Source organism: Neomonachus schauinslandi, chromosome 3 (assembly GCF_002201575.2).
Source record: "Neomonachus schauinslandi chromosome 3, ASM220157v2, whole genome shotgun sequence".
Taxonomy (NCBI): domain Eukaryota; kingdom Metazoa; phylum Chordata; class Mammalia; order Carnivora; family Phocidae; genus Neomonachus; species Neomonachus schauinslandi.
In genome coordinates this window covers 124,495,112-124,515,954 of record NC_058405.1, presented here as the reverse complement: position 1 = coordinate 124,515,954, position 20,843 = coordinate 124,495,112, and the positions used below count along the sequence as shown (strand labels likewise).

The following is a 20,843-nucleotide window of genomic DNA, read 5'->3' as shown; positions in this document are numbered from 1 at the left end:
GTTTTCTTCTAGGATTTTCATGGTTTCAGGTCTTACATTCAAGTTTTAAGTTCATTTTGAGTTAATTTTCATGTATGGTGTAAGATAGTGGTCCTGTTTTATTCTTTGCGTGTGGCTGTTGAGTTTTCCAACACCATTTCTTGAAGAGACTGTATTTTCATTATTTGTATATTTTTGCCTCCTTTGTCATAGATTAATTGACCGTATATGCGTGATTTTATTTCTGGACTCTATTCTGTTTCATTGATCTATGTTATCATTTTTTATGCCAATACCATACTGTTTGATTACTATAGTCTTGTAGTATAGTTTGAAATTAGGGAGCATGATATCACCAGCTTTGTTCTTTCTCAAGATTTCTTTGGCTATTCAGAATCATTTACAGTTCCATACAAATTTTAAAATTATTTCTTCTAGGTCTATGAAAAATGCCATTTGAATGCCATTGGAATTTTGATAGGGATTTCATTGAACCTGTAGATTGCTTTGGATACTATGAACATTTTAATCATGTTAATTCTACCAGTCCATGAGCATAGATTATCTTTCCATTTATTTGTATCTTCATTTTTGTTTTAGTATCTTACATCTTCTCCTCTTTCATTTCTGATTTTATTTTTTTGAGCCCTCTTTTTTTTTTCCCCTTGGTGAATCTAGTTAAAGTTTTGTCAATTCTGTTTATCTTTTCAAAGACCAGCTCTTAGTTTTATTGATCTTTTTTATTGTCTTTTTAGTCTCTATTTCATTTATTTCTTCTCTAATCTTTATTATTTCCTTCCTTCTGCTAACTTTGTGCTTTGTTTATTCTTTTTTCTCTAATTCTTTGAGGTGTAGAGCTAGACTGTTTATTTGAGATTTTTCTTGTTTGTTGAAGTAGGCTTATATTTAAACTTCCCTCTTAAAACTGTTTTTGCTGTATTCCACAGATTTTGGACTGTTGTGTTTCCATTTTTATTTGTCTCCAGGTATTTTTTTAATTTCTCCTTTGATTTCTTTGTTGAACCATTGGTTGTTCAGTACCATGTTGTTTAATCTCCACATATTTGTGATTTTTCCAGTTTTCTTCCTTTAATTGATTTTTAGTTTTATACCATTGTGGTCTGAAAAGATGTTTGATATAATTTCAATATTGTTAAGTTTATTGAGACTTGTTTTCTGACCTAATATATTATCTATTCTGCAAAAAAATAAAAGAGTTTATCATCACTAAAATGACCTTACAAGAAATGGTAAAGGGACTTCTTTAAGCTGAAAAGAAAAAGCACAAACTAGTAACTACATATAAAGGTAAAGCTCTCACTGGCAAATGCAAATATTTAATAAAGTTAGTGGATTAACCACTTATAAATCTAATATGAAAGTTAAAAGACAGAAAATAGTAAAATTATAAGTATAATAATTAGTTAAGAAACAAAATAAAAATCTATACATACATACAAACCAAAAATCTATAGTAGATACACAAATGACAATGAGAAAGCAATCCAAACATAACACTAAAGAAAATCACCAAACCACAAGGGAAGAAAACAAGAAGAAAGGAACAGAGAGGAACTACAAAAACAGCCAGAAAACAATCAACAAAATAATAATAAATACATTCCTGTCAGTAATTATAAATGGACTAAATTTTCCAATTAAAAGGCACAGAGTGGCTGAGTGGACAAAACAAACAAACAAGACCCATCTATGTGTTACCTACAAAAGACTCACATCAGATCTAACAACACACACAGACTGAAAGTGAAGGGATGAAAAAGGGTATTCCATGCAAAAGGAAGCAAAAAGAAAGCTGGTGTAGCTATATTTGTATTAGACAAGAGAGATTTTAAAGTAAAGACTATGATTAAAGACAAAGAAGGGCATTACATAATGATAAAGGGGTCAATCCAACAAGAGGATATACATTTGTAAATATTTATTCACCCAGTATAGGAGTACCTAAATCTATAAAGCAAATATTAACAAGCCTTAAAGGTAAAGGGACAGCAATGCAATAATAGTAGGGGGCTTTAATACCCCACTTATATGAATGGATAGATCATCCAGACAGAGAAACAATAAGGAAACATTGGCCTTAAAAGACATATTAGACCAGATGGACTTAATATATATATACAGAACATTCCATCCAAAAGCAGCAGAATATATATTCTTTTCTAGTGTACATGGAACATTTCTTTTTAGCACTTTGAATATATCATGCTACTCCCTCTGGCCTACAAAATTTTGCTGAAATATCAGCTGATCATCTTACGGGGGTTCCCTCATATGTAGCAAGTTGTTTTTTTCTTACTGCTTTTAATATTCAATCTCTCTCTTTAACTTTGACAGTTTCATTATAACGTTTCTTGGTGTCGCTCTCTTTGGGTTCATCTTCTTTAGAACTCTCTGTGCTTTCTGGAGCTGGATGTCTGTTTCCTTCCCCAGTTTAGGGAAATTTTCAGCTATTATTTCTTCAAATAATTCTTCTATTCCTTTCTCTCTTCTTCTTCTTCTGGGACCACAATAATGTGGATATTATTTCACGTGATGTTGTCCTACAGGGTAAAGGGTCAAACTCTTTAACTTTCAAAGTAAGTGATTAATTGGTGCTAATGCCCCACCCCACAACTTACTTTATTGCAGTTTTCATTTAACTTATTGTTTTGGAAAGTTTCATACTTATACGGTATAAGCAGAATCACATAATAAACCCTGTTTACTCATCAGCCAACTCAACAATTATAAATATCCAGCCATGCTAGTATGATTTATTCTTCCACCAACAGCTCTTCTTATTTTTTTTAAAGATTTTCTTTTATTTATTTACTTACTTGCTTGCCTATTTATTTATTTATTTTATTTTAGCAGGAGGGGCAGACAGAGAGGGGGAGAGAGAATCTCAGGCACCCTCCACACTGAGCAAGGAGCCCGATGCAGGGCTCAATCCTAGGACCCTGAGATCATGACCAGAGCTGAAACCAAGAGTCGGACACTTAACCGACCACACCACCCAGGCACCCCCTCTTTTTAAATTATATAATTTTTTTCTTTTAGCTAAAATTTATATAAATCAAATTTATATGAATCTGATTTTTTAACCTTAGTTTTGCCTGTTCTTTAACTTCTAAAAATGGATTCATACTGTATCCAGTGTTTTTGTGTCCAGCTTCTTTCACTCAGCACAATATCTGTGAAATTCATCCACATTGCTGCCAGTACCAGTTTTTCATTCTTTTTTTGTTATCATGGTTTAGTAGTATTCCACTGTGTAAATTCCATACCACAACTTGTCTAATATTTTACTTTCTGTTGTTTCCAGTTTTAGTGATAGCTCGAAAGCTGCTGTGAACATTTTTGTATGAGTCCTTTTGTAGATAAATGTTTTCATTTCTCTTGGGTAAAATTACTAGGTCAAAGGGTAGTTGTTCATTTAGCTTTAAAGTTTAACCTCTTCCCAAAGTGGTTGTGCTGTCACTTCTTTTTATATCATATTTTTTTTGTTATTTTGAATAGATAATTAAATCAACTGGACAAAAAACCCCCAAGTATAACAAGTATATATTGAGAAGTATTCTTGGCACCCTGTTTCTCTCTACCTCACTGTTCCATACTGCCTCTTCCAAGTAAGTGCTTTCATTAGTTTCTTGTGCATTCTTCCAATTATTTTAAATGTAGTGATGATTAAATAAAAATATATTTGTCCCATTCTCTCTCCTAACACAAAAGTGGCCTACTATATATATCCATAATCACCTCCCGATTTTCACCTAACAACATATCTTAGAGTCTTTCTAATTTGGTGAATAAAAAGCTTCTTTGTTGTTTTTTCTAAACCCTGATCTATTGATGGTTCCTTGGATTAGCTCCAACTTGTTACTATTATACATAATGCTGCAATGAAGAGTCTTGTACCTCCATCATTACATATATATGTAGTAATAAAATTGAGACAAACTTTCAGAATGGTGTTTTAGCCTTATGAGGCCAAGGATTATAGGTATTTGTAATTTTGCAATATTGTCAAATTGTGCCCCCGAACATGCTGTAACATGTTGTACTCCCAACAGCAATGTGAGAGAGATCCCCTTGTCCATAGTCTTGCTACCAGAGTGTAGTGATCTTTGCCATTCTCAAACATTTCAACCCAACTATTCTGAGCAGCTGAGGAAAATAAACATGCAAGTATCTTATACTCCATGATTTTGTCAGGTGAAGTCCTAAGAAGAACCCATTACATAATTTGTGGGGCCAAATGCAAAACAAAAATGCAGAGCCCTTGTTCAAAAGTTATTAAGAATTTCTGGGGTGCCTGGGTGGCTTAGTTGTTAAACATCTGCCTTCGGCTCAGGTCATGATCCCAGGGTCCTGGGATCGAGCCCCGCATCGGGCTCCCTGCTTGGTGGGGAGCCTGCTTCTCCCTCTCCCACTCCCCCTGCTTGTGTTCCCTCTCCCCCTGTGTCTCTCTCTGTCAAATAAATAAAATCTTTAAGAAAAAAAGTTATTAAGAATTTCAAGATGATCAGAGTAGAGTATTAAGCCAAGCACAGGTTCCTTCTAAACATGTGGCCTCATGTAACAGCATAGGTTTTAAGCCCATAAAAGTTATCCCTGGTCCTAAGCATCATAAAGAAAGCAAGAAATCTTTGAATAAATACCTTATTTTACCTTAAAACTCGATGCACATTTTTGTACTACTCCATATAATAATTATGTTTTATATTCCTTATATCAAGTCAAATTCATCTTTCAGGAAAGTGTATCATAGCTATCATATGGCAGTGCTCCCTGGCAGCCACCAGATACCTCCCATAGTCTGACGGGAGAACTCTAGATGACATATCCCAGAATTTCCCTTCTTCCAAACAAACTATTTAACACTAGTCATTTAAATACAAGGACCCCACTTTCTCTGCCTCACATCTGAATGACCAAATAACTACAATGATGGGAATTGAAGGCCAAGCGGAGGCTGGTGCTGGGACAGTCTTTGGAAGAAGATCCACAAGTCCACAATTGCACTGATGTTTGCCTTAATTTCTGATAACACGATGTCCATTCGGGAGCCTGCTTTGCCCCTGCTATGTAGGACAACGGTGCTCTGTGCAATGAGGTTTGGAATGCTTCTGCGTTTTCAGAATGCTTATTATTAATGGTGCTGGGGACTGCCAAGAATCAGTGTTGGTGGGCTGGAGATGAAGCTAGAGGAAATTTCTCAAAGAACTTGGAATAGTCCCTTCTGAAATAATAGAAAGCAAGTGCAGTGGAAGGAAACAAGTTTTGTAGTAAGATATTGGGGGAGAGCCAAGCCAGGTGCTGTGTTAAGGGCTTTATATACATCGTCCACAGAGCCCCCCTCTTATTAGCACTGCTCCACAAACAGATAACATCTGAAAAGAAGACAGACACAGAGGGGTGAAGAGACATCTATTCAAATAGGCAAAGAGAAAAAATAGAACTGAATGTCAAACAATTGATACAAATATAGCCAGTATACTCATGAGGATTGAGGGAAGAGGGAAGAACAATTCGATAGTAAACTTACCCACACTTTCAAGCCATTACTGTATTTAAAAGTGTTAATCCATACTGTCCTGAGGAAGGCCACCTTTCTCTGCTCTTTCTCCCCCCCTGCTGGCAGTGCTAAGAAGAAATCCTCAGGTGAAAATACCAGCAAGCATTGGGGAGAAGATGAAGAAAACAAGGTATAGATTTTATGCAACCATACTTCTCAGACTTTAATATGCATATGAATTGCCTGGAGATCTTGGTAAAATGCAAATTCTTATTGGGTAGGTCTGGGCTTGGGCCCAAGGGTCTGCATTCCTAGTAAGCTCCCTGGTGATGTCGGTTTTTGGACCACACTTTGAATCACCATCAGTAACCACCAGCACAAACCCTCTTCCTGGGGTCTCCCAATTTCACATAGAACTGATCTCCATGGCCTTTAACTGGCTCTACATCCAACAGTTGGTCCAATCCACAATTGAAGAGTTTAAGTTCACTAGGAATGTTTCTCCGGTTGCTTCCATGATTTACTTCTGTACAAGTCATCAGCTTTGTCATGCAGTTGATGGTATTCAAATACTGGAATCTAGCTAGGAGATATTGCAATGATTTTGTCATATGGAATCACAGTTTCATCTTACAAGAGTCATGTAACCAATCCTCTCATTTTGCAGGTGAAAAAGCTGAGGCACAAGGAGAGTGTGTGACTTGACCATGGTCACCCAGTTTGTTGATAGCAGCCAGACCAAAATCTAATTACACTGACACTGTTCTCATGCTGTCTGTCCAGGTCATTTCGCATTTTTTTCTTTCTCTAAGATGGCCAAACTCACATCTGCTAAATCCTATAGATCATTAAAGTCCTAAGTGACGGATCACAAAACTCAGGAAATGTGACAGTATGCATCTCATGTCAAGAGTTTTCCTCAAATTCGTTCTTTTGTGAATTAGTGTCTGGGTCTCTTATCAACACAGTTAGTCTTTATATATCCATTAGAAGAAAAAAGAAATACTAGTCCCTGTCTTATTATCATCACCTATCTTGAATGTTTAATCCTCATTTTACTTTATCCTTTCTGCCTGAATCCAATTTACTACAACAGGATACATTAGGTCTTAATTGATATTTTTTAAAATTCCCCTCCAAAATAATACAAATTAATTCCATAGGGTGGGGATGAGAAGATTCTTATTAAGTGTGTGTTGAGGGAATGGTTTATTATTTGGGTAGGTGACAGAATTAACTAATTATTTCATTCAGATAAAGCCGTCATAACTAGACAGCAAAAGGAAGGATTTGTAAGACCCTCAAATGAGGCCCTGCTCAAAGTGGGGTTAGCCATGAACTATGTAATTTCAAGGTTTTTTTTGTCTTCGGCATCAGAATTCACTTTAGAGTATTTAAGTGATTTTCATGCCTGACTGAGAGTGAAGGGTGAATTTCCAAACTGCCCTTTCCATTCCCAAAAACAACAAAAAAAAGCAGGAGAGTAAATAAAAAGTTTCCTGGTCTCAGAGGCCCCACCCAATATAAGCATAGAATGCGGATGAGCAAAGTGAGTGGGCGAGTGAAATCGTTTGTAACAAAAACTCATTATTTACAGATGAGAAATTTATATTGTCAGCATAATATCTGTGAGTCTGAACAACGCTGAGAGTATATAAATGCAGTGTGCTCTGCTGTAGAGTACAGAGCTCAGGACAAAGCACATCCAGAGGTCCGAAAAGAGGGCTCACTCTCTCTCCACCTGCTCTGTTCCAGTCACGGTGTCAGAAGGTAAGATTACTAGTGAGGGATTGCAAGACTGTAAATCCTGTTTGGGGTACAGTTAGGTATTTTTAAGGAAGCAAAGTATGATGAATGAAGTCCTGTTCTTTCATCTTATACCTTATTGCTAATAATTCAAGGGGCAGAATGGAAATGAAAAAGTGATAAAAAATGCATTTACATATATTTATTTCAACAGAGTGATACTGAAAAGTGAATTGGATAAATAATTCAATGCAAAGATATAAAATAGAAAGAAAAACAAAGATTCAAATCAATGCCCTTGTTACAAGATTTAACTGTTATGAGAACTGAATTTTTAAGTGGTAACATTTTGAAAAATAAATATTTTCCTTGCGTTTGATAAATGTGTATATTACTTTGAACAGAAGGCGCCTTTTAAATTCAGCAGAAATGTGTCCATTAGAGAAGCTATAACAGCAATTGCTCCTTACCAATGAAAACTTATGGTTTTCTAAAAGAGCAGAATCAACATCATCTTTCAAATATTCAAATTTCTGTTAAGTCTATCAAAAAAAATCAAAGTCCATGAAATCAGCTCTTTGTAAACAAGACACAGCATATCTGGTGCAGAGAAAAATAGAGTCAATTACTGGGAAGCCTTTGGATGGAACTGAGTAAAACCACAGATTAATAACTCCTTACTATGTATTAAAGACCAATAATAATAAATAATATATCTAAAATGTACACATTCTGAAATGAAATTTTAGTAAATCTCTTTAGAAAAAACCAGATGTTCTAAAGTACCTATTTAAGTTCTTAAGGACAAAGAACAATTTTATAAAGATCCTCAATGGAAAAATGATAAAGTAGTGTGTTTCTGCCCCACATAGGAAGGACCTATGAGAGGAAATGAGCCAACCAGTTTGAAAAGTACTTATTTGGCCTACAACACCAATATATTTGGGGATATAATAAAATGTCACCTTGCGGAGGTCTAAGGTTTATCTTCCTAAAAGACTTCCTACACAAAGAATACTATTGTTATGATATTTTCCTTTAAATTTGCGTAGAAATGTGTGGTTCTTAAAAAACTGCAGATTCTCTCCTTAGACTACCAAAAGGGGGGGGGGGTGATTAAAATTCTTCTCTTACTGAGTAGGAGCTTGACCTAAAATAACATAAATATTTGCTTTCTCAGTAGTGGATTTCAAACAATTAATCTTATTCTTAAAATTTTCGCAATTCCATAGGCTTCCACTAAATGAATAAAAGAAATTTTTAAAAAATCAGTTCCTTTTGCAGTAGCACTCATTTTATTGCCTGTAGAGGACTTCAAATATTCACTTCCATACAGTTGCTTCTCTTTCAGTTAGTTCCCACAGTGGCAGAATCCCACCTGTTCTAAATCTGCCTCCGTAGAACATACTAGAAAATATTGTCAAATCTTTTGGAACTTGGCATAGAAGGAATTATTTAGGACTAAACTGACCTTTTAAAAGTAAGGTAACCCTAAAAAGAAATGCTTGCTTTAATTTTTTTAAATTCCCCAAAGCCTGAATTTACAGTTGAGAATTATAATCAGAAGACACTGTCTGCAAACATGACAAAGTTTCCAAAGTTTGCCGACTAGATAAACTGAAGCGGAGCAAAATGTCAAATTAGTAACTTAATACTGATGAATGAAGAAGGGCGAATATGTAATTCCTGCTGTGCTGCTTTGTCGAATTGACCACTTAATCCACAAAGACAATATTTCAAAGAAAGAAAAAAAATACCACTGCAGGTACTACGGTCTCCATGTTTTAGTGCCAAAGACAGATAGTAAATATGGCGAGGATGTTAAACAAAAGATTGATAGTTTAAAATGATAATGTTTGTAAAATCCTATTTCAAACCAAATGCCATGTGCTAAAAATATTCATTCAAATTATTTATGGATAAGCATAATCAAACTTGGATTGAACTCCCCACTTCTCAAAGTAAACACGGTTGGTCTTGAAAGTAGCAGAGAGAAGTCCATGACAAACACCGGGTGCAAAGTTTCCACGCAGTGAATAGAGGAGCTTGCCCTGTGGGGCATGTGGCCACCCCGCACTCATATTGATCCCCACCCCATCCACGCTTCATCATCATGTCCTTGGCATCCAATGGCTTCACAGGGCATCTGCTTGAGTTATGAAGACAAGCAATCAGGTGTATCATACAACCAGGCCTAGGGTGTCAGTAGCAGTGAATGACATGTCCTGGACTAAGTCCAATTATAAAACAACCTGGGGACTTCCAAGACTTCAGAAGCGAGCGTTAATTTTCTTTATGACAGTGATCTCTTAGTTTCTTGGTTGTGATTGTTCAAGTTGCCAGAAGCATTAGTTCTTGTTGCAAATTGCTTGTCTTTAAAATGATTTTTCCCTTTAATTTAGAACAGGTCAAAGCACCCTAAAATACCTCAAATCTGTTGGTCGCTTTATAATTACAAAGTCTAGACCAAGTTACACTATTTAAAATATAAATGAATAATACATCTGAACCGACAGCTGGTATGCCAAGTTGTAGCCTGAGGCTGCTTTAAGATGGTTGAAATGCAGTATAATGTAAATGCTTGGAAGAGGAGGACTATTAATTGAAAGCCAGACTGATAGTGAAGGGGGTGGCATTATGGAAGGTGCCATTCAGGCTAACCATATGTAGCATATCATCTACAGTAGATATTTTAAATGTTTATCATGGACATTTTTAATTTCAAGTCTGGAAATGAGCCTTCTAATCATTAACACAAGTGTCCTACACTAATAAAAAAGCTTAGCTGGTGGTACATACCCTTTTTTTTTTTTTTTAATTGGGGGAACATATCTTTTGTATCCTTTTTGTCACCAAACAAAATCTGGGGAAAGATATACTCTACTATTTGAAATTAAGCTGGAAAAATTGTCAGAGTAAAATCGATGACTAGCTTATTCTATTTGTAATATTTACTTAGTCAAAATCGAACTAATTTAATCTGACAGGTTTAAATATGGTTGCTGGCCTCCCCCTGACCCCAACCCCAGACCCTGACTCTGTGTTCCCACAGGCAGCAAAAATGAAAAGCATTTACTTTGTGGCCGGATTGTTTGTTATGCTGGTACAAGGTAGCTGGCAACGTTCCCTTCAAGACACAGAGGAGAAATCCAGGTATGCAATCCCTAGACTTGAACTAACATAACATTAATGTTAGAATAGAGTCTGTAAAAACTATGATAATGACTAGGTGTCAGGAAAATACTCTGTACGTTTTTCCAAATGTTTAAGGTATCATTGTGATAAAGTCTTTACTGCAGTATAGATCAGAGTATGTGCTATCTCATAACCAAAGGGGTGGGCAATGTTGAAAATCCATTACACAGGAAATTACAGCTCTTTGAAATCTTCAGCTGATCCTATTTATCCGTTCATTACACATTGTAGAGTAGATTATTTTAATTATTCATACCAATTTTGTCTCTTTTACTCCTTTTAAAAAATAACAGTTAGTTGCTAATTGGGAAAGTCATATGTGTTCATGATAGAAAATATTTTAAAAACATGCAAAATTTTTTCAAGTACTCAAGCTTCACTATTCAGAGAAAACTATTCATAATTCTAAAATTTGGCATATTACTTTCCTGTATTTTATGTGCACTGTATATAAATATATCCCAGATACTATGTTTTTTCTCTTTCATTCTATTGTTAGTTCTTTCTTACATCATTAAAAATATCTGTTAAATGTATGACCCTTTAATGGCTGCATACTATTTCATCTCATAAATGTATAATATTTACTTAGCTATTCATCTTTTATTGAACACTTAAGAATTCTTCAAGTTTTCCCACAAAGAATGCTGCAAATAACATTTTCCCCCTACGTTTCTTACTATTTTCTAAGGATAGATTTCTAGTAGTAGAATTACTATGTCAAAGGTTTTGAATGAGTCTAAATTTTTTATATTATCTTGCCAACTTGCTTTCCAGAAAAGTCACACACATACACACTCCCATCAGCAGTATAGAAATACTTCTCTCACACTATCCTCCCCAGTATTTAATCTTTGCTAATTTGACAGGTAAAAATAGTGTCTCATTTCTATTTCTGAATATTAATCACATTGAATATTTCCCCATATTTGCCATGCCAACCAACTGTTGATTATTGGCATGCATATGATCCACTATACAGTTTCAAATTACCAAGTGCACTTATTCTTGTCTTTGAGTGTTTGTCTTTCTTCCACCATTAGCTACCATATAACCAGGTAACTGAGCTTCTTCTTTATATTAATATATGCATACACACAATTAGGGACATAAACCTGCTGCTGCCGAACAAATGAGGTGGAGAGTTTTACTCTTTTAAAATATTGATCTCTTCTGTCATTATTAGCATAATCATGAGTAGATGCATTAAGTGAAAAAAAAAAAAAAGGTTTCTTTAATCCATTTCAGAAAAAAAGAAGCCAGCTGAAAAATCTACTACTAGAATTCAGAATCAGAGTGTCTTCAATTCCAATAAAACTGTGGAATTCCCATGGCAAGCTAAAGGTGTCTCTGAACTACCCACTGAAATACTCAAGGCACCTGCCTTCCAGCTTCATATAGTGCTGTATTTTGTAGAGAAGATGCTGTTCAAGTGATTCTACTCTTGAGGAGAAATTTACTTGCACCAATTACTGTTCTTCACAGATCATTCCCAGCTCCTCAGACAGACCCGCTCAATGATCCAGATCAGATGAATGAAGACAAGCGCCATTCTCAGGGCACATTCACCAGTGACTACAGCAAGTATCTGGACTCCAGGCGTGCTCAGGATTTCGTGCAGTGGTTGATGAGCACCAAGAGGAACAAGTAAGGGTCTGAACCTGGTCCAAAAGTTGCACACAAATGTACTACATAAATATGTCTTAAATTTCTCTCTTTTTTTTTTTTTATCATGCTCATCAAATCATGCCCATAAACTCTTCCAACTTTGATGATTTTCAAGGTTGGTGATGCTATCCTTGGTATTATTCCTCTGAATGTCCCCCCACCCCTCCAATCCTCTTACCCACCCTCCAATGGGACATGGACTTTAAATGATATTCCAAACTGTGTCTTGGCCCATTTCCCTTTAAAATCGGAAGTTGACTTCTGTGGACCTGCAAGGTTAGGAATCTAATTTCTGACCAAAAGATAGAGCAAATTCAACATTCCCTTGTAGGGTTCAAACTCACGACTGTGATCACATTCAAAGTATCCTCTAGCCAAGTTAATCCATGGTAAGGACTGGAAACAGATGCAGTCTTTTTCTTGTAGAATACAATCCAAGATACACATTTAAAATCACAGCCTAGCTGCACAGCATAAAGAGAGAAGAAGGCAAATAAGAACACAACCCTATCATAAGGCATACATTTTAATGTTGGATTTTCTTTGACAGTGTTGGGTTTTTTGCTACATCTAGGCTACTGGAGGAAATCATCCACAAGGGTTTCACAGAGATGGTGGAATTTCACAATTTCTTTGGAGGGTGGCCCACAAAGGGAAGGGAGTTATGCATACAAAGTAGCTAAAGGAATCTAAAAATCAGGAAAAGGGCATAGATTTGTCTGGATAGAATAGAGAAGGGAGAGAGGAGGTGAGAGCAAGAGAGTGAACAGAGCCAGCAGGAGAAACAGGAGCGACAGAGTGGTTGACCTAAAGTTCTTAAAGTGGAAGTTACAGCTGCAGGAAAGATGGCGGTCACGGCCAGAGCAGACACTGGGAGAAGTCCCTGCCAAGGACTACAGATGAGACCATTGGTAAAATGTGGGAAATCACAAGTTTGAGAAAATGAAAACAACTGTCCTCCTTTCTAGAAAGGGAATGCCACAAGTGATAAACTCACGGGAAACAATTTTTTTCTCAGGCGGTTTTCTGTTGTGTGTTTAAGATCAACCTTCTGGGGCAATATATGTAGGGGAAACTGAGGGCAGCTGGTCATCCCCTACACAAAGCTCTCTGCACACCCTTGAAGGTGAAATGGAGTCCTCTTCTCAGCTTTCTTCATGGCTGGCCCATCACCCATTTCCTTTAATCCATTATCATGTGGTCCTTTTGACAATATTTTGAAAAAGTCCTCTGCTTTCCCCTGAATCATTTCCATTAACTCTGACCCCATATGGACTAATAACAAACAGCTGCCTCGCTTGCAAGTAGCACAGCACAGTGCAGAGCCCACATATATCGAGACCGAAGTAAATGCAGCTTTAATAATCAATGGCACAGACAAGCAAGGGAGGCGAAAATTGGTGTGCTGGGTAGAGTGGAGGGGCTCTAGGCCGCCTCAATTGTTATTAGCCCTGTCCCATCAACCTTGGATCCAGGTAATTCATGTAGCTTCAGATTGATCCCCTGGCCACCCTCATCTCCCAGATCTCCCTAAGCCCCTTCTACATAGGATCCCGAACCCAAAGCTGCACTGCTTAAAGGTGAGAACCATATTGCTAAAGAGACAGATCTTCAACTTAACTTTCACATTTCTTTCAGGAATAACATTGCCAAACGTCATGATGAATTTGAGAGACATGCTGAAGGGACCTTTACCAGTGATGTAAGTTCTTATTTGGAAGGCCAAGCTGCCAAGGAATTCATTGCTTGGCTGGTGAAAGGCCGGGGAAGGCGAGAGTAAGTCTGTACATTCTTATTTAACATTTTTTTTTTTTTTTGCATGATGCTGAAAACTTAGACTACAGTTATCTATATATGGATCTGGATTACAGAAGCAATTAGTATAGTCTCACAAAGTGAGGAAATAACTTGAATTGGTGGGAGACAGTCTACAGAAGTCGTCTTGTTTTATTTTTGATAGCAAATATTAATAATATTTATAATTAATAATCATCCTCTAGTATAGTTGTGTTATAATTAGGGTATTCATTTGTCAACACAGGACACTGTTGATAACAAAGAGAATGCTTTTGATAACTGTACCAAGACGACAAGCTTAAACTGGAACTGTCTTGGGAAAACTAGAGATAAGGAAAAAGAAGACATAGCACTGAAAACTGAAAGTCTGACTGTAAATATTTACCTGTAGGATCACATATACGTGTGTGTCAGGATTCAGGTAAAAACGTGATGAAGACAAAAGGGAACAAAACTTAAGATGTGTAATGAAATGCCACTCAAAGTACGGGTAGGTGGAAACACCCATCGATTTAACAATATGCCCATTTTTTAATAGGGCTGTCATATAGACAACCACTAAATCGTCAAAGTTGAAAATGAAGCTAAAGCCTTTTGGGACTTTCTTGGAACTTACCACAACCAAACAGATTCCTGAACCATCTCATTTTCTCCTGATCATTTTGATTGACACTTGAAATATGAGAGGCAGGGAATTCATGTTCGACTCTGGTTTGTTTTGCTTTAGTGAGATTTAAAACAAGCTAACTGAGACTTAAAGAGATCTTAAGACAAAAGGAAACTAGTATTGTCGCTGACTTTTAAAACATGAATGATCAAACTGATAAAACTAATGGTAAAATAGTCACTTATACTTGAGGATATTTTATAGTGTTTTAACATAATACCAAAAATTCTGCTATACTAAACCATTCAAAAAGAAAATGTTACATAGACTAAGTTTTAATCCTTTCATACTGCACTTTGCAGGGCTGTTCAAATAATCACTAGTTTTACGAGACATAATACATTTTTCTGAATTATAGACAAACTAAGTCTCAGTAATAACATCTGTGCTGCCATTCGAAGTAGCCTGGCATATCGAAAAGGGTATGAAGCTACACAGGTTTGGTTTCAGATCTCAGCTCTGCTCTTTCCGACCTAAATCATTCCCTTTCCCACATGCAGGTTTCTGTGAGACTTTTTCCTAGTAGGACCCTGGAAAATAGAAACTATTTCCTCGGTGATCCTCACGCGAGTTACCAGGGATAGGCAATCAACAAGGACTTACCTTAAAACATTTAAGCAAGTACTCCTTTGACCCCTTTTTTCTCAGTTTCCCGGAAGAAGTCGCCATTGTTGAAGAATTACGCCGCCGACACGCCGACGGCTCTTTTTCTGATGAGATGAACACAGTTCTTGATGATCTTGCCACCCGGGACTTTATAAACTGGCTGCTTCAGACCAAAATTACGGAGAGGTGACTGTACTTTAGTTAATTCTGAAAACCATCAAAACTTCCATAAATAGTATCAGACAGGCCACGGGTTGTTCCCTACGTGGGGGAGAGGGTCTTTATTTAGTCTCTTGGTATATAATCAAAATTAGGAGTTGTTTAAGAAAACATTACCATATTCATTTTTGACCATTACAGTCTTCTCCATTCACCCATTTATTCCAAAAACATTTCCTGTGTGTCAACAAGGGACAAGGAATCAGGAACACAGATATGAATAAAACATGGGGATGTTAAGTCATTCGCATATCAATGTCACATTAAAAGTTGCTATCTATATATGTTGACATTGCAGCACAGAGTGAAATACCAGCATGCACGGTATTAGATACTGAATGTAATAAGCATTGTAGTAAAAATCTAAACACCAAAACTTGAGCACTTACCTCGATGAGGTATAAATGCTTTTTATAATTATTCATAAACTTTATGTTTGTGATAGGGGGACTTTAGGATAAGTCATCTCTGAATGCAAATATTTGAAGAGTTCAAAAGACTAAGGGATTTGTAAGATGAAAAGATGGATAAACAAGTTTTATCAAAGTGTATTACCGAAATATTTCCTGGATAAATTAACTATATCATCTCAGTATTAGAGCTATGCTAAATCACTGCCATTTTTTTTTTAATTTCTAGGAAGTAAGTATGTCACTCTTCAACATCATCTTCACGTCACCTGCCAGCCACGTGGGGTATTTGAAATTTTAAGTTCTGTAAATTTAAGAGGTGTATTCTGAAACCATATTGCTTTGCATGCCAATAGATAAATTTTCTTTTAATGTTGTATAGCCAAAGATTATACCTGGAATAAACCATTGTCAAAATATTGCTAAAATACCAACTTTTAAAATATGAAAATGCAGAATTCTCTCAGTTTCTTATTTTGGATGAAGTACCCTAACCTGCTTACGTCAACAATGAAATTATTTTTCTGTGGTATAATCTGTACATATAAAGTATTTCAATCACAGCATGTCTGCATTTAGGATAAGGAGGACTAGTAGCCACAGTGGTAAAACTGGAAAGACATTGGGCGCCTGGGTGGCTCAGTCGGTTGAGCGACTGCCTTCGGCTCAGGTCACGATCCTGGAGTCCCGGGATCGAGTCCCGCATCGGGCTCCCTGCTCGGCGGGGAGTCTGCTTCTCCCTCTGACCCTCCCCCCTCTCATGTACTTTCTCACTCTCTCAAATAAATAAATAAATATTTAAAAAAAAAAAAACTGGAAAGACATTGCTCTTAAAACGTTTGTCATAAAAGTGCTCCGCTTTCAATATATCAAAGGTGGACAGATAAAGTTTCCGAGCTTCTTTACCATTGTCTGTTTTCTCTCCTTCTTCGTGACCCCACTCCTTCCAAACACCCCTTCTTCCTAAGCTCGTAGCCCATGAGCCAAATCTAGTGCTCAGACATGGCTTCGTGATTTGAATGGCTGCACAGTGCTTTAACATCTTGGGCCAACATTGAAAAATTGATGTATTTTATATAAATATATTGACTTCTGGCTTATCTTAAAAAAAAATAGATCATCAGGCAATACTAAAGCTACAAGACAACTCTCTTCTGGAGCTAAGTACCAGCTCCCTCCTTCTGAGGAGTCACATGCTCTTGGTCAGTTTTGTTTATCTTAAAAAAGAAAACAAAACAGCTCTTAGTTTTGTTGATCTCTCTATCGTTTTTCTGGTCTCTATTTCATTTATTTCCACTCTGATCTTTGTTTTCCTTACTTCTGCCAACTTCGGGCTTACTTTGTTCTGGTTTTTCTAGATCTTGAGATGTAAAGTTAGGTTGTTTATTGGAGAGCTTTCGATTTTCTCAATATATACATTTGTCGCATTATCCTTCCCTCTAAGAACTGCCTTTGCAGCATCCCATGCATTTTGGGGTGCTGTGTTTCCATTTTCATTTGTTTCGTGATTTTTTTTAAATTTCCTTTTTGATTTCTTCTTTGATCTATTGGTTGTTCAGGAATGTGTGGTTTAGTTTCCACATGCTTGTGCATTTTTCAGCTCTCTTGTTATTGATTTCTAGTTTCATGCCAGAGAGGATAGTTTATAGTCGATATGGTTTTGGTCTCCTTCAATTTGCTGATATTTGTTTTGTGGCCTATTATATGACCTATTCTGGAAAATGTTCCATATGCACTTGAGAAGAATGTGTATTCTGCTGCTGTTGGATGGAATGTTCTAGAAATGTCTTAGGTCAATTCAGTCTAATGTATGGTTCAAGTTCAACATTTCCTAGTTGTTGTTGTTGTTGTTTTTTTTAAGATTTTATTCATTTGACAGAGAGAGCACAAGCAGAGGGAGGGGGAGAAGCAGGCTCCCTGCCGAGCAGGGAGCCCGATGTGGGACTCGATCCCAGCACCCTGGGATCATGACCTGAGCCGAAGGCAGATGCTTCACCGCCTGAGCCACCCAGGAGTCCCTTCCTAGTTGATTATATGTCTGGATAATCTGCCCATTGTTGAAATTTGGGTATTATGTATCCTACTATCATTACATTTTGCCAACATGTGGCATTGAAACCTAAATCTCCCATCTAAGGCTCTGACTAAAGTCCAGATTCAAGCCCATCCTTGGGAGCTACACAGGTACCTGGATCACCATTTTACTTAACAACAAAGATCAGAGTAGCCATTCCGGATTAGGTAAGGCTCGTCCTCTTTTTCTGCTCTGATTCCCCTTTCTTTATCTTTTGTGAGTCTACTCTAGGTTTTTGCTTTGTGGTCGCCATAAGGCTCATATAAAAACATCTCATAGATAAAACAGTCTATTTTAACTTGATCGCGATAACTTGGTAACTTCGATTGCACACAAAAGCTCTACCCTTTTACTCCATCTTTGATGTCACAATTTACTTTTATTATGTTTTGTATTTGTTAACAAACTGTAGTAGCTACTTTTCTATAGATGCTTTCTATTGCATTTTTCATTTCATTCACTGAATTCTTCAGCTCTAAAATTTCTGTTTCGTCCTTTTTATGATTTCTATCTCTTTGCTAAATTTCTCATTTTGTTCATAGATTGCTTTCCTGATTTTGTTGAATTGTCTTTTTCATGTTTTCTCGTAGCTCATTGAGTTATCTCAAAACAGCAATTTAGAATAATTTATAATCTAGATTGCAAAATTCTGTGTCTTTGAGTTCTCAACAATTGGAGGATTATTATCTTTTGGTGATGATATGTGTCCTTGATTCTTCATGCTTTTAGAGTTTTGCATTGCTGCTTTCACATTCGAGGTAGTAGACACACTCTCAAATTTTTACTAGTTGCCTTCAGGTGGAATATATAGTTCATTGGTCCTATTATATGAGGGGCTTCTCTGACCTTCTATGGGCACACCCCCTCCACACTTCTTAGTTCCTCTTGTGGAAGAATTCTTAAGCTTTTGTGTCTTCTCTGGTTCTTAAGATTCACCAGGCTGGCTACTGAAAACCTAGCTTTTGTTTTCCAAAAGGTGGTGCTACAGCTGGTTTGTGATTTCTCCCTTGCTCACAGACCCTGGTCTCATTTTCTGAGTGCACTCCATTTACCAGAGCTGGCTCTCCCACACACTGCACTAAGGAGCACATACCAGGGACCAGGCAGAGTTGAGGGAGGTGTGGGTTTAGCACTTGGGGCATTGAAAGTGCCTGCGGGGCGCCTGGGTGGCTCAGACGGCTAAGCGTCTGCCTTCGGCTCAGGTCATGATCTCAGGGTCCTGGGATCGAGTCCCGCATCGGGCTCCCTGCTCCTTGGGAGCCTGCTTCTCCCTCTGCTTCTCTCTCTCTCTCTCTCTCTCTCTCTGTCTCTCATGAATAAATAAATAAAATCTTTAAAAAAAAAAAAAAAGAAAGTGCCTGCGGACCTGATGGGGGGAATGTCTACCATGTTTTCTTGTATGCAAATTGTTGCCTCTACCACTCCAGAACCAATGTACCCATGAATGACTTAAAAGGCTCCATTTGGAACTGAAATTTGGTTTAGAAACTGTATTCTCATTATATCAGAGTCAAAAGCTTGAGACCATCTCTGTATGTTCCAGTTAAGCAGCAGCCTTCAGAACCATGGGATGTCCTCATACAAAGAAGGAGAAGTAGTCAGCTAAGAAAATTGTCACGTGGTTGAGATGAATGCAAAGGGGGAGGATACGACAGAGAATGAGAGGCAAGCCCAAAGGAATGCCAAAAGTCAAAAGCAAAGAAAATTAATCTTCCCTTAAGTTCAAGAGGCAAACTCAGGGATGACAGTGGGAAATAAAGCTAAGGAAGAAGCCATGTGAGTGTAGAAATGAAGTTCAATTTATTAGTTATGTATATGTTTAACTGTGTGTAATACAAACCCAGTCACAGAGAGTTAGCTACATAGGTGTTTATATGTTTTACAAAACAAGAAGTCCAGAGGCAGGGAGTCCAAAAGTAAACATGTCAGCAACAGCACATAGTCTTTAACCTCCTGCTTTGCCATCATTAACAAATGGCTTTCCTCCCATGGTCACCTTAAGCTTGAACAATGACTGGTCCACCTCCCAGTTTCCTGTTCATTTTCCAGGGAAGAGGAAGAGGAAGAGGAAAAAAAGAGTAGGAGGAGAAAGAGGAGGAAGAGGAGGAAAACAAGAATAAGGCATATAGGAGGGGCACCTGGGTGGCTCAGTCGTTAAGCGTCTGCCTTTGGCTCAGGTCATGATCCCAGGGTCCTGGGATCAAGCCCGCATCAGGCTCCCTACCCCGCGGGAAGCCTGCTTCTCCCTTTCCCACTCTCCGTGCATGTGTTCCCTCTCTCGCTGTGTCTCTCTCTGTCAAATAAATAAATAAAATCTTAAAAAAAAAAAGCTTTAAAAAAAGAGAATAAGACATATAGGAAATGAGAACTAATAATCAAGAATAGAATGCACAGTTTTGAAAAAGTGAAACATCTCAAAAATCCCCAGCTTTTCAATCATGTCTTGCTGACCAGATATGTGTCCCATGACCACATCCTGGCTAGAAGGGAGGCTGGGAAATGTTATCTTTCAGCAGCATACAAAATCAGGGTTATATTTATTAGGAAAAGGGAAAAAATGAACATTATGTAGGGAATTAAAATCAGAAGGCATATTACCACAGTCAGGGTTAGATGCCCAAGCCTTATTTTAGTGAGTGTCACCTTTTAGTTTGGGGTTTTGTTGGCTTAACTGAAGTCCAAGCAGGTTTACAAAACCCTGGACTCCCTCTGAATTCAATGTGATAAAAGGAAAATACCCAACAAAGAAATTATTGGAGAATATTCAGATAGAACTCATATAAGCATTCTATATCTTTAATTATAAAACTGAAATTAAATAATGGGAATCAAGGAGTCAAGGATTCAGATTGAATGAACCAAGCAGATATAAAAGAAAGCAAAGTTGTGCTCTTGTGATCCGAAGGTAAATCTCAAGCACAAAATATTAAGTAAAGGACACTTTAAAATCCTAAATGTTATGAA

At 37.2% G+C, this 20,843-nt stretch overlaps 1 protein-coding gene across 2 annotated transcripts; it reads left to right on the top strand.

Annotated features, from left to right (window-relative positions):
• The first annotated feature begins 7,202 nt into the window (after positions 1-7,202).
• Positions 7,203-16,097, top strand: GCG (glucagon). 2 transcript variants are annotated; one of them, XM_021703171.1, is made up of 6 exons: positions 7,203-7,267; positions 10,296-10,396; positions 11,924-12,085; positions 13,745-13,882; positions 15,219-15,362; positions 16,035-16,097. In XM_021703171.1, exons 2-6 carry the CDS (start codon positions 10,305-10,307, stop codon positions 16,039-16,041), a joined length of 543 nt encoding a protein of 180 aa, XP_021558846.1. In that variant the 5' UTR covers positions 7,203-7,267; positions 10,296-10,304; the 3' UTR covers positions 16,042-16,097. The 2 variants fall into 2 exon arrangements, with proteins under 2 accessions (XP_021558846.1, XP_021558847.1); XM_021703172.1 differs by lacking the exon at positions 16,035-16,097 and having other exon boundaries at positions 7,233-7,267; positions 10,300-10,396; positions 15,219-15,366.
• The last annotated feature ends 4,746 nt before the right edge of the window (positions 16,098-20,843 follow it).

Excerpts from the sequence above, each read along its gene's own strand:
- GCG (XM_021703171.1), top strand. The coding sequence starts at position 10,305 with ATGAAAAGCATTTACTTTGTGGCCGGATTGTTTGTTATGCTGGTACAA. Across the intron at positions 12,086-13,744 it reads ATGAGCACCAAGAGGAACAA|GAATAACATTGCCAAACGTC; the intron begins GTAAGGGTCTGA and ends CATTTCTTTCAG. Across the intron at positions 13,883-15,218 it reads AAAGGCCGGGGAAGGCGAGA|TTTCCCGGAAGAAGTCGCCA; the intron begins GTAAGTCTGTAC and ends CTTTTTTCTCAG.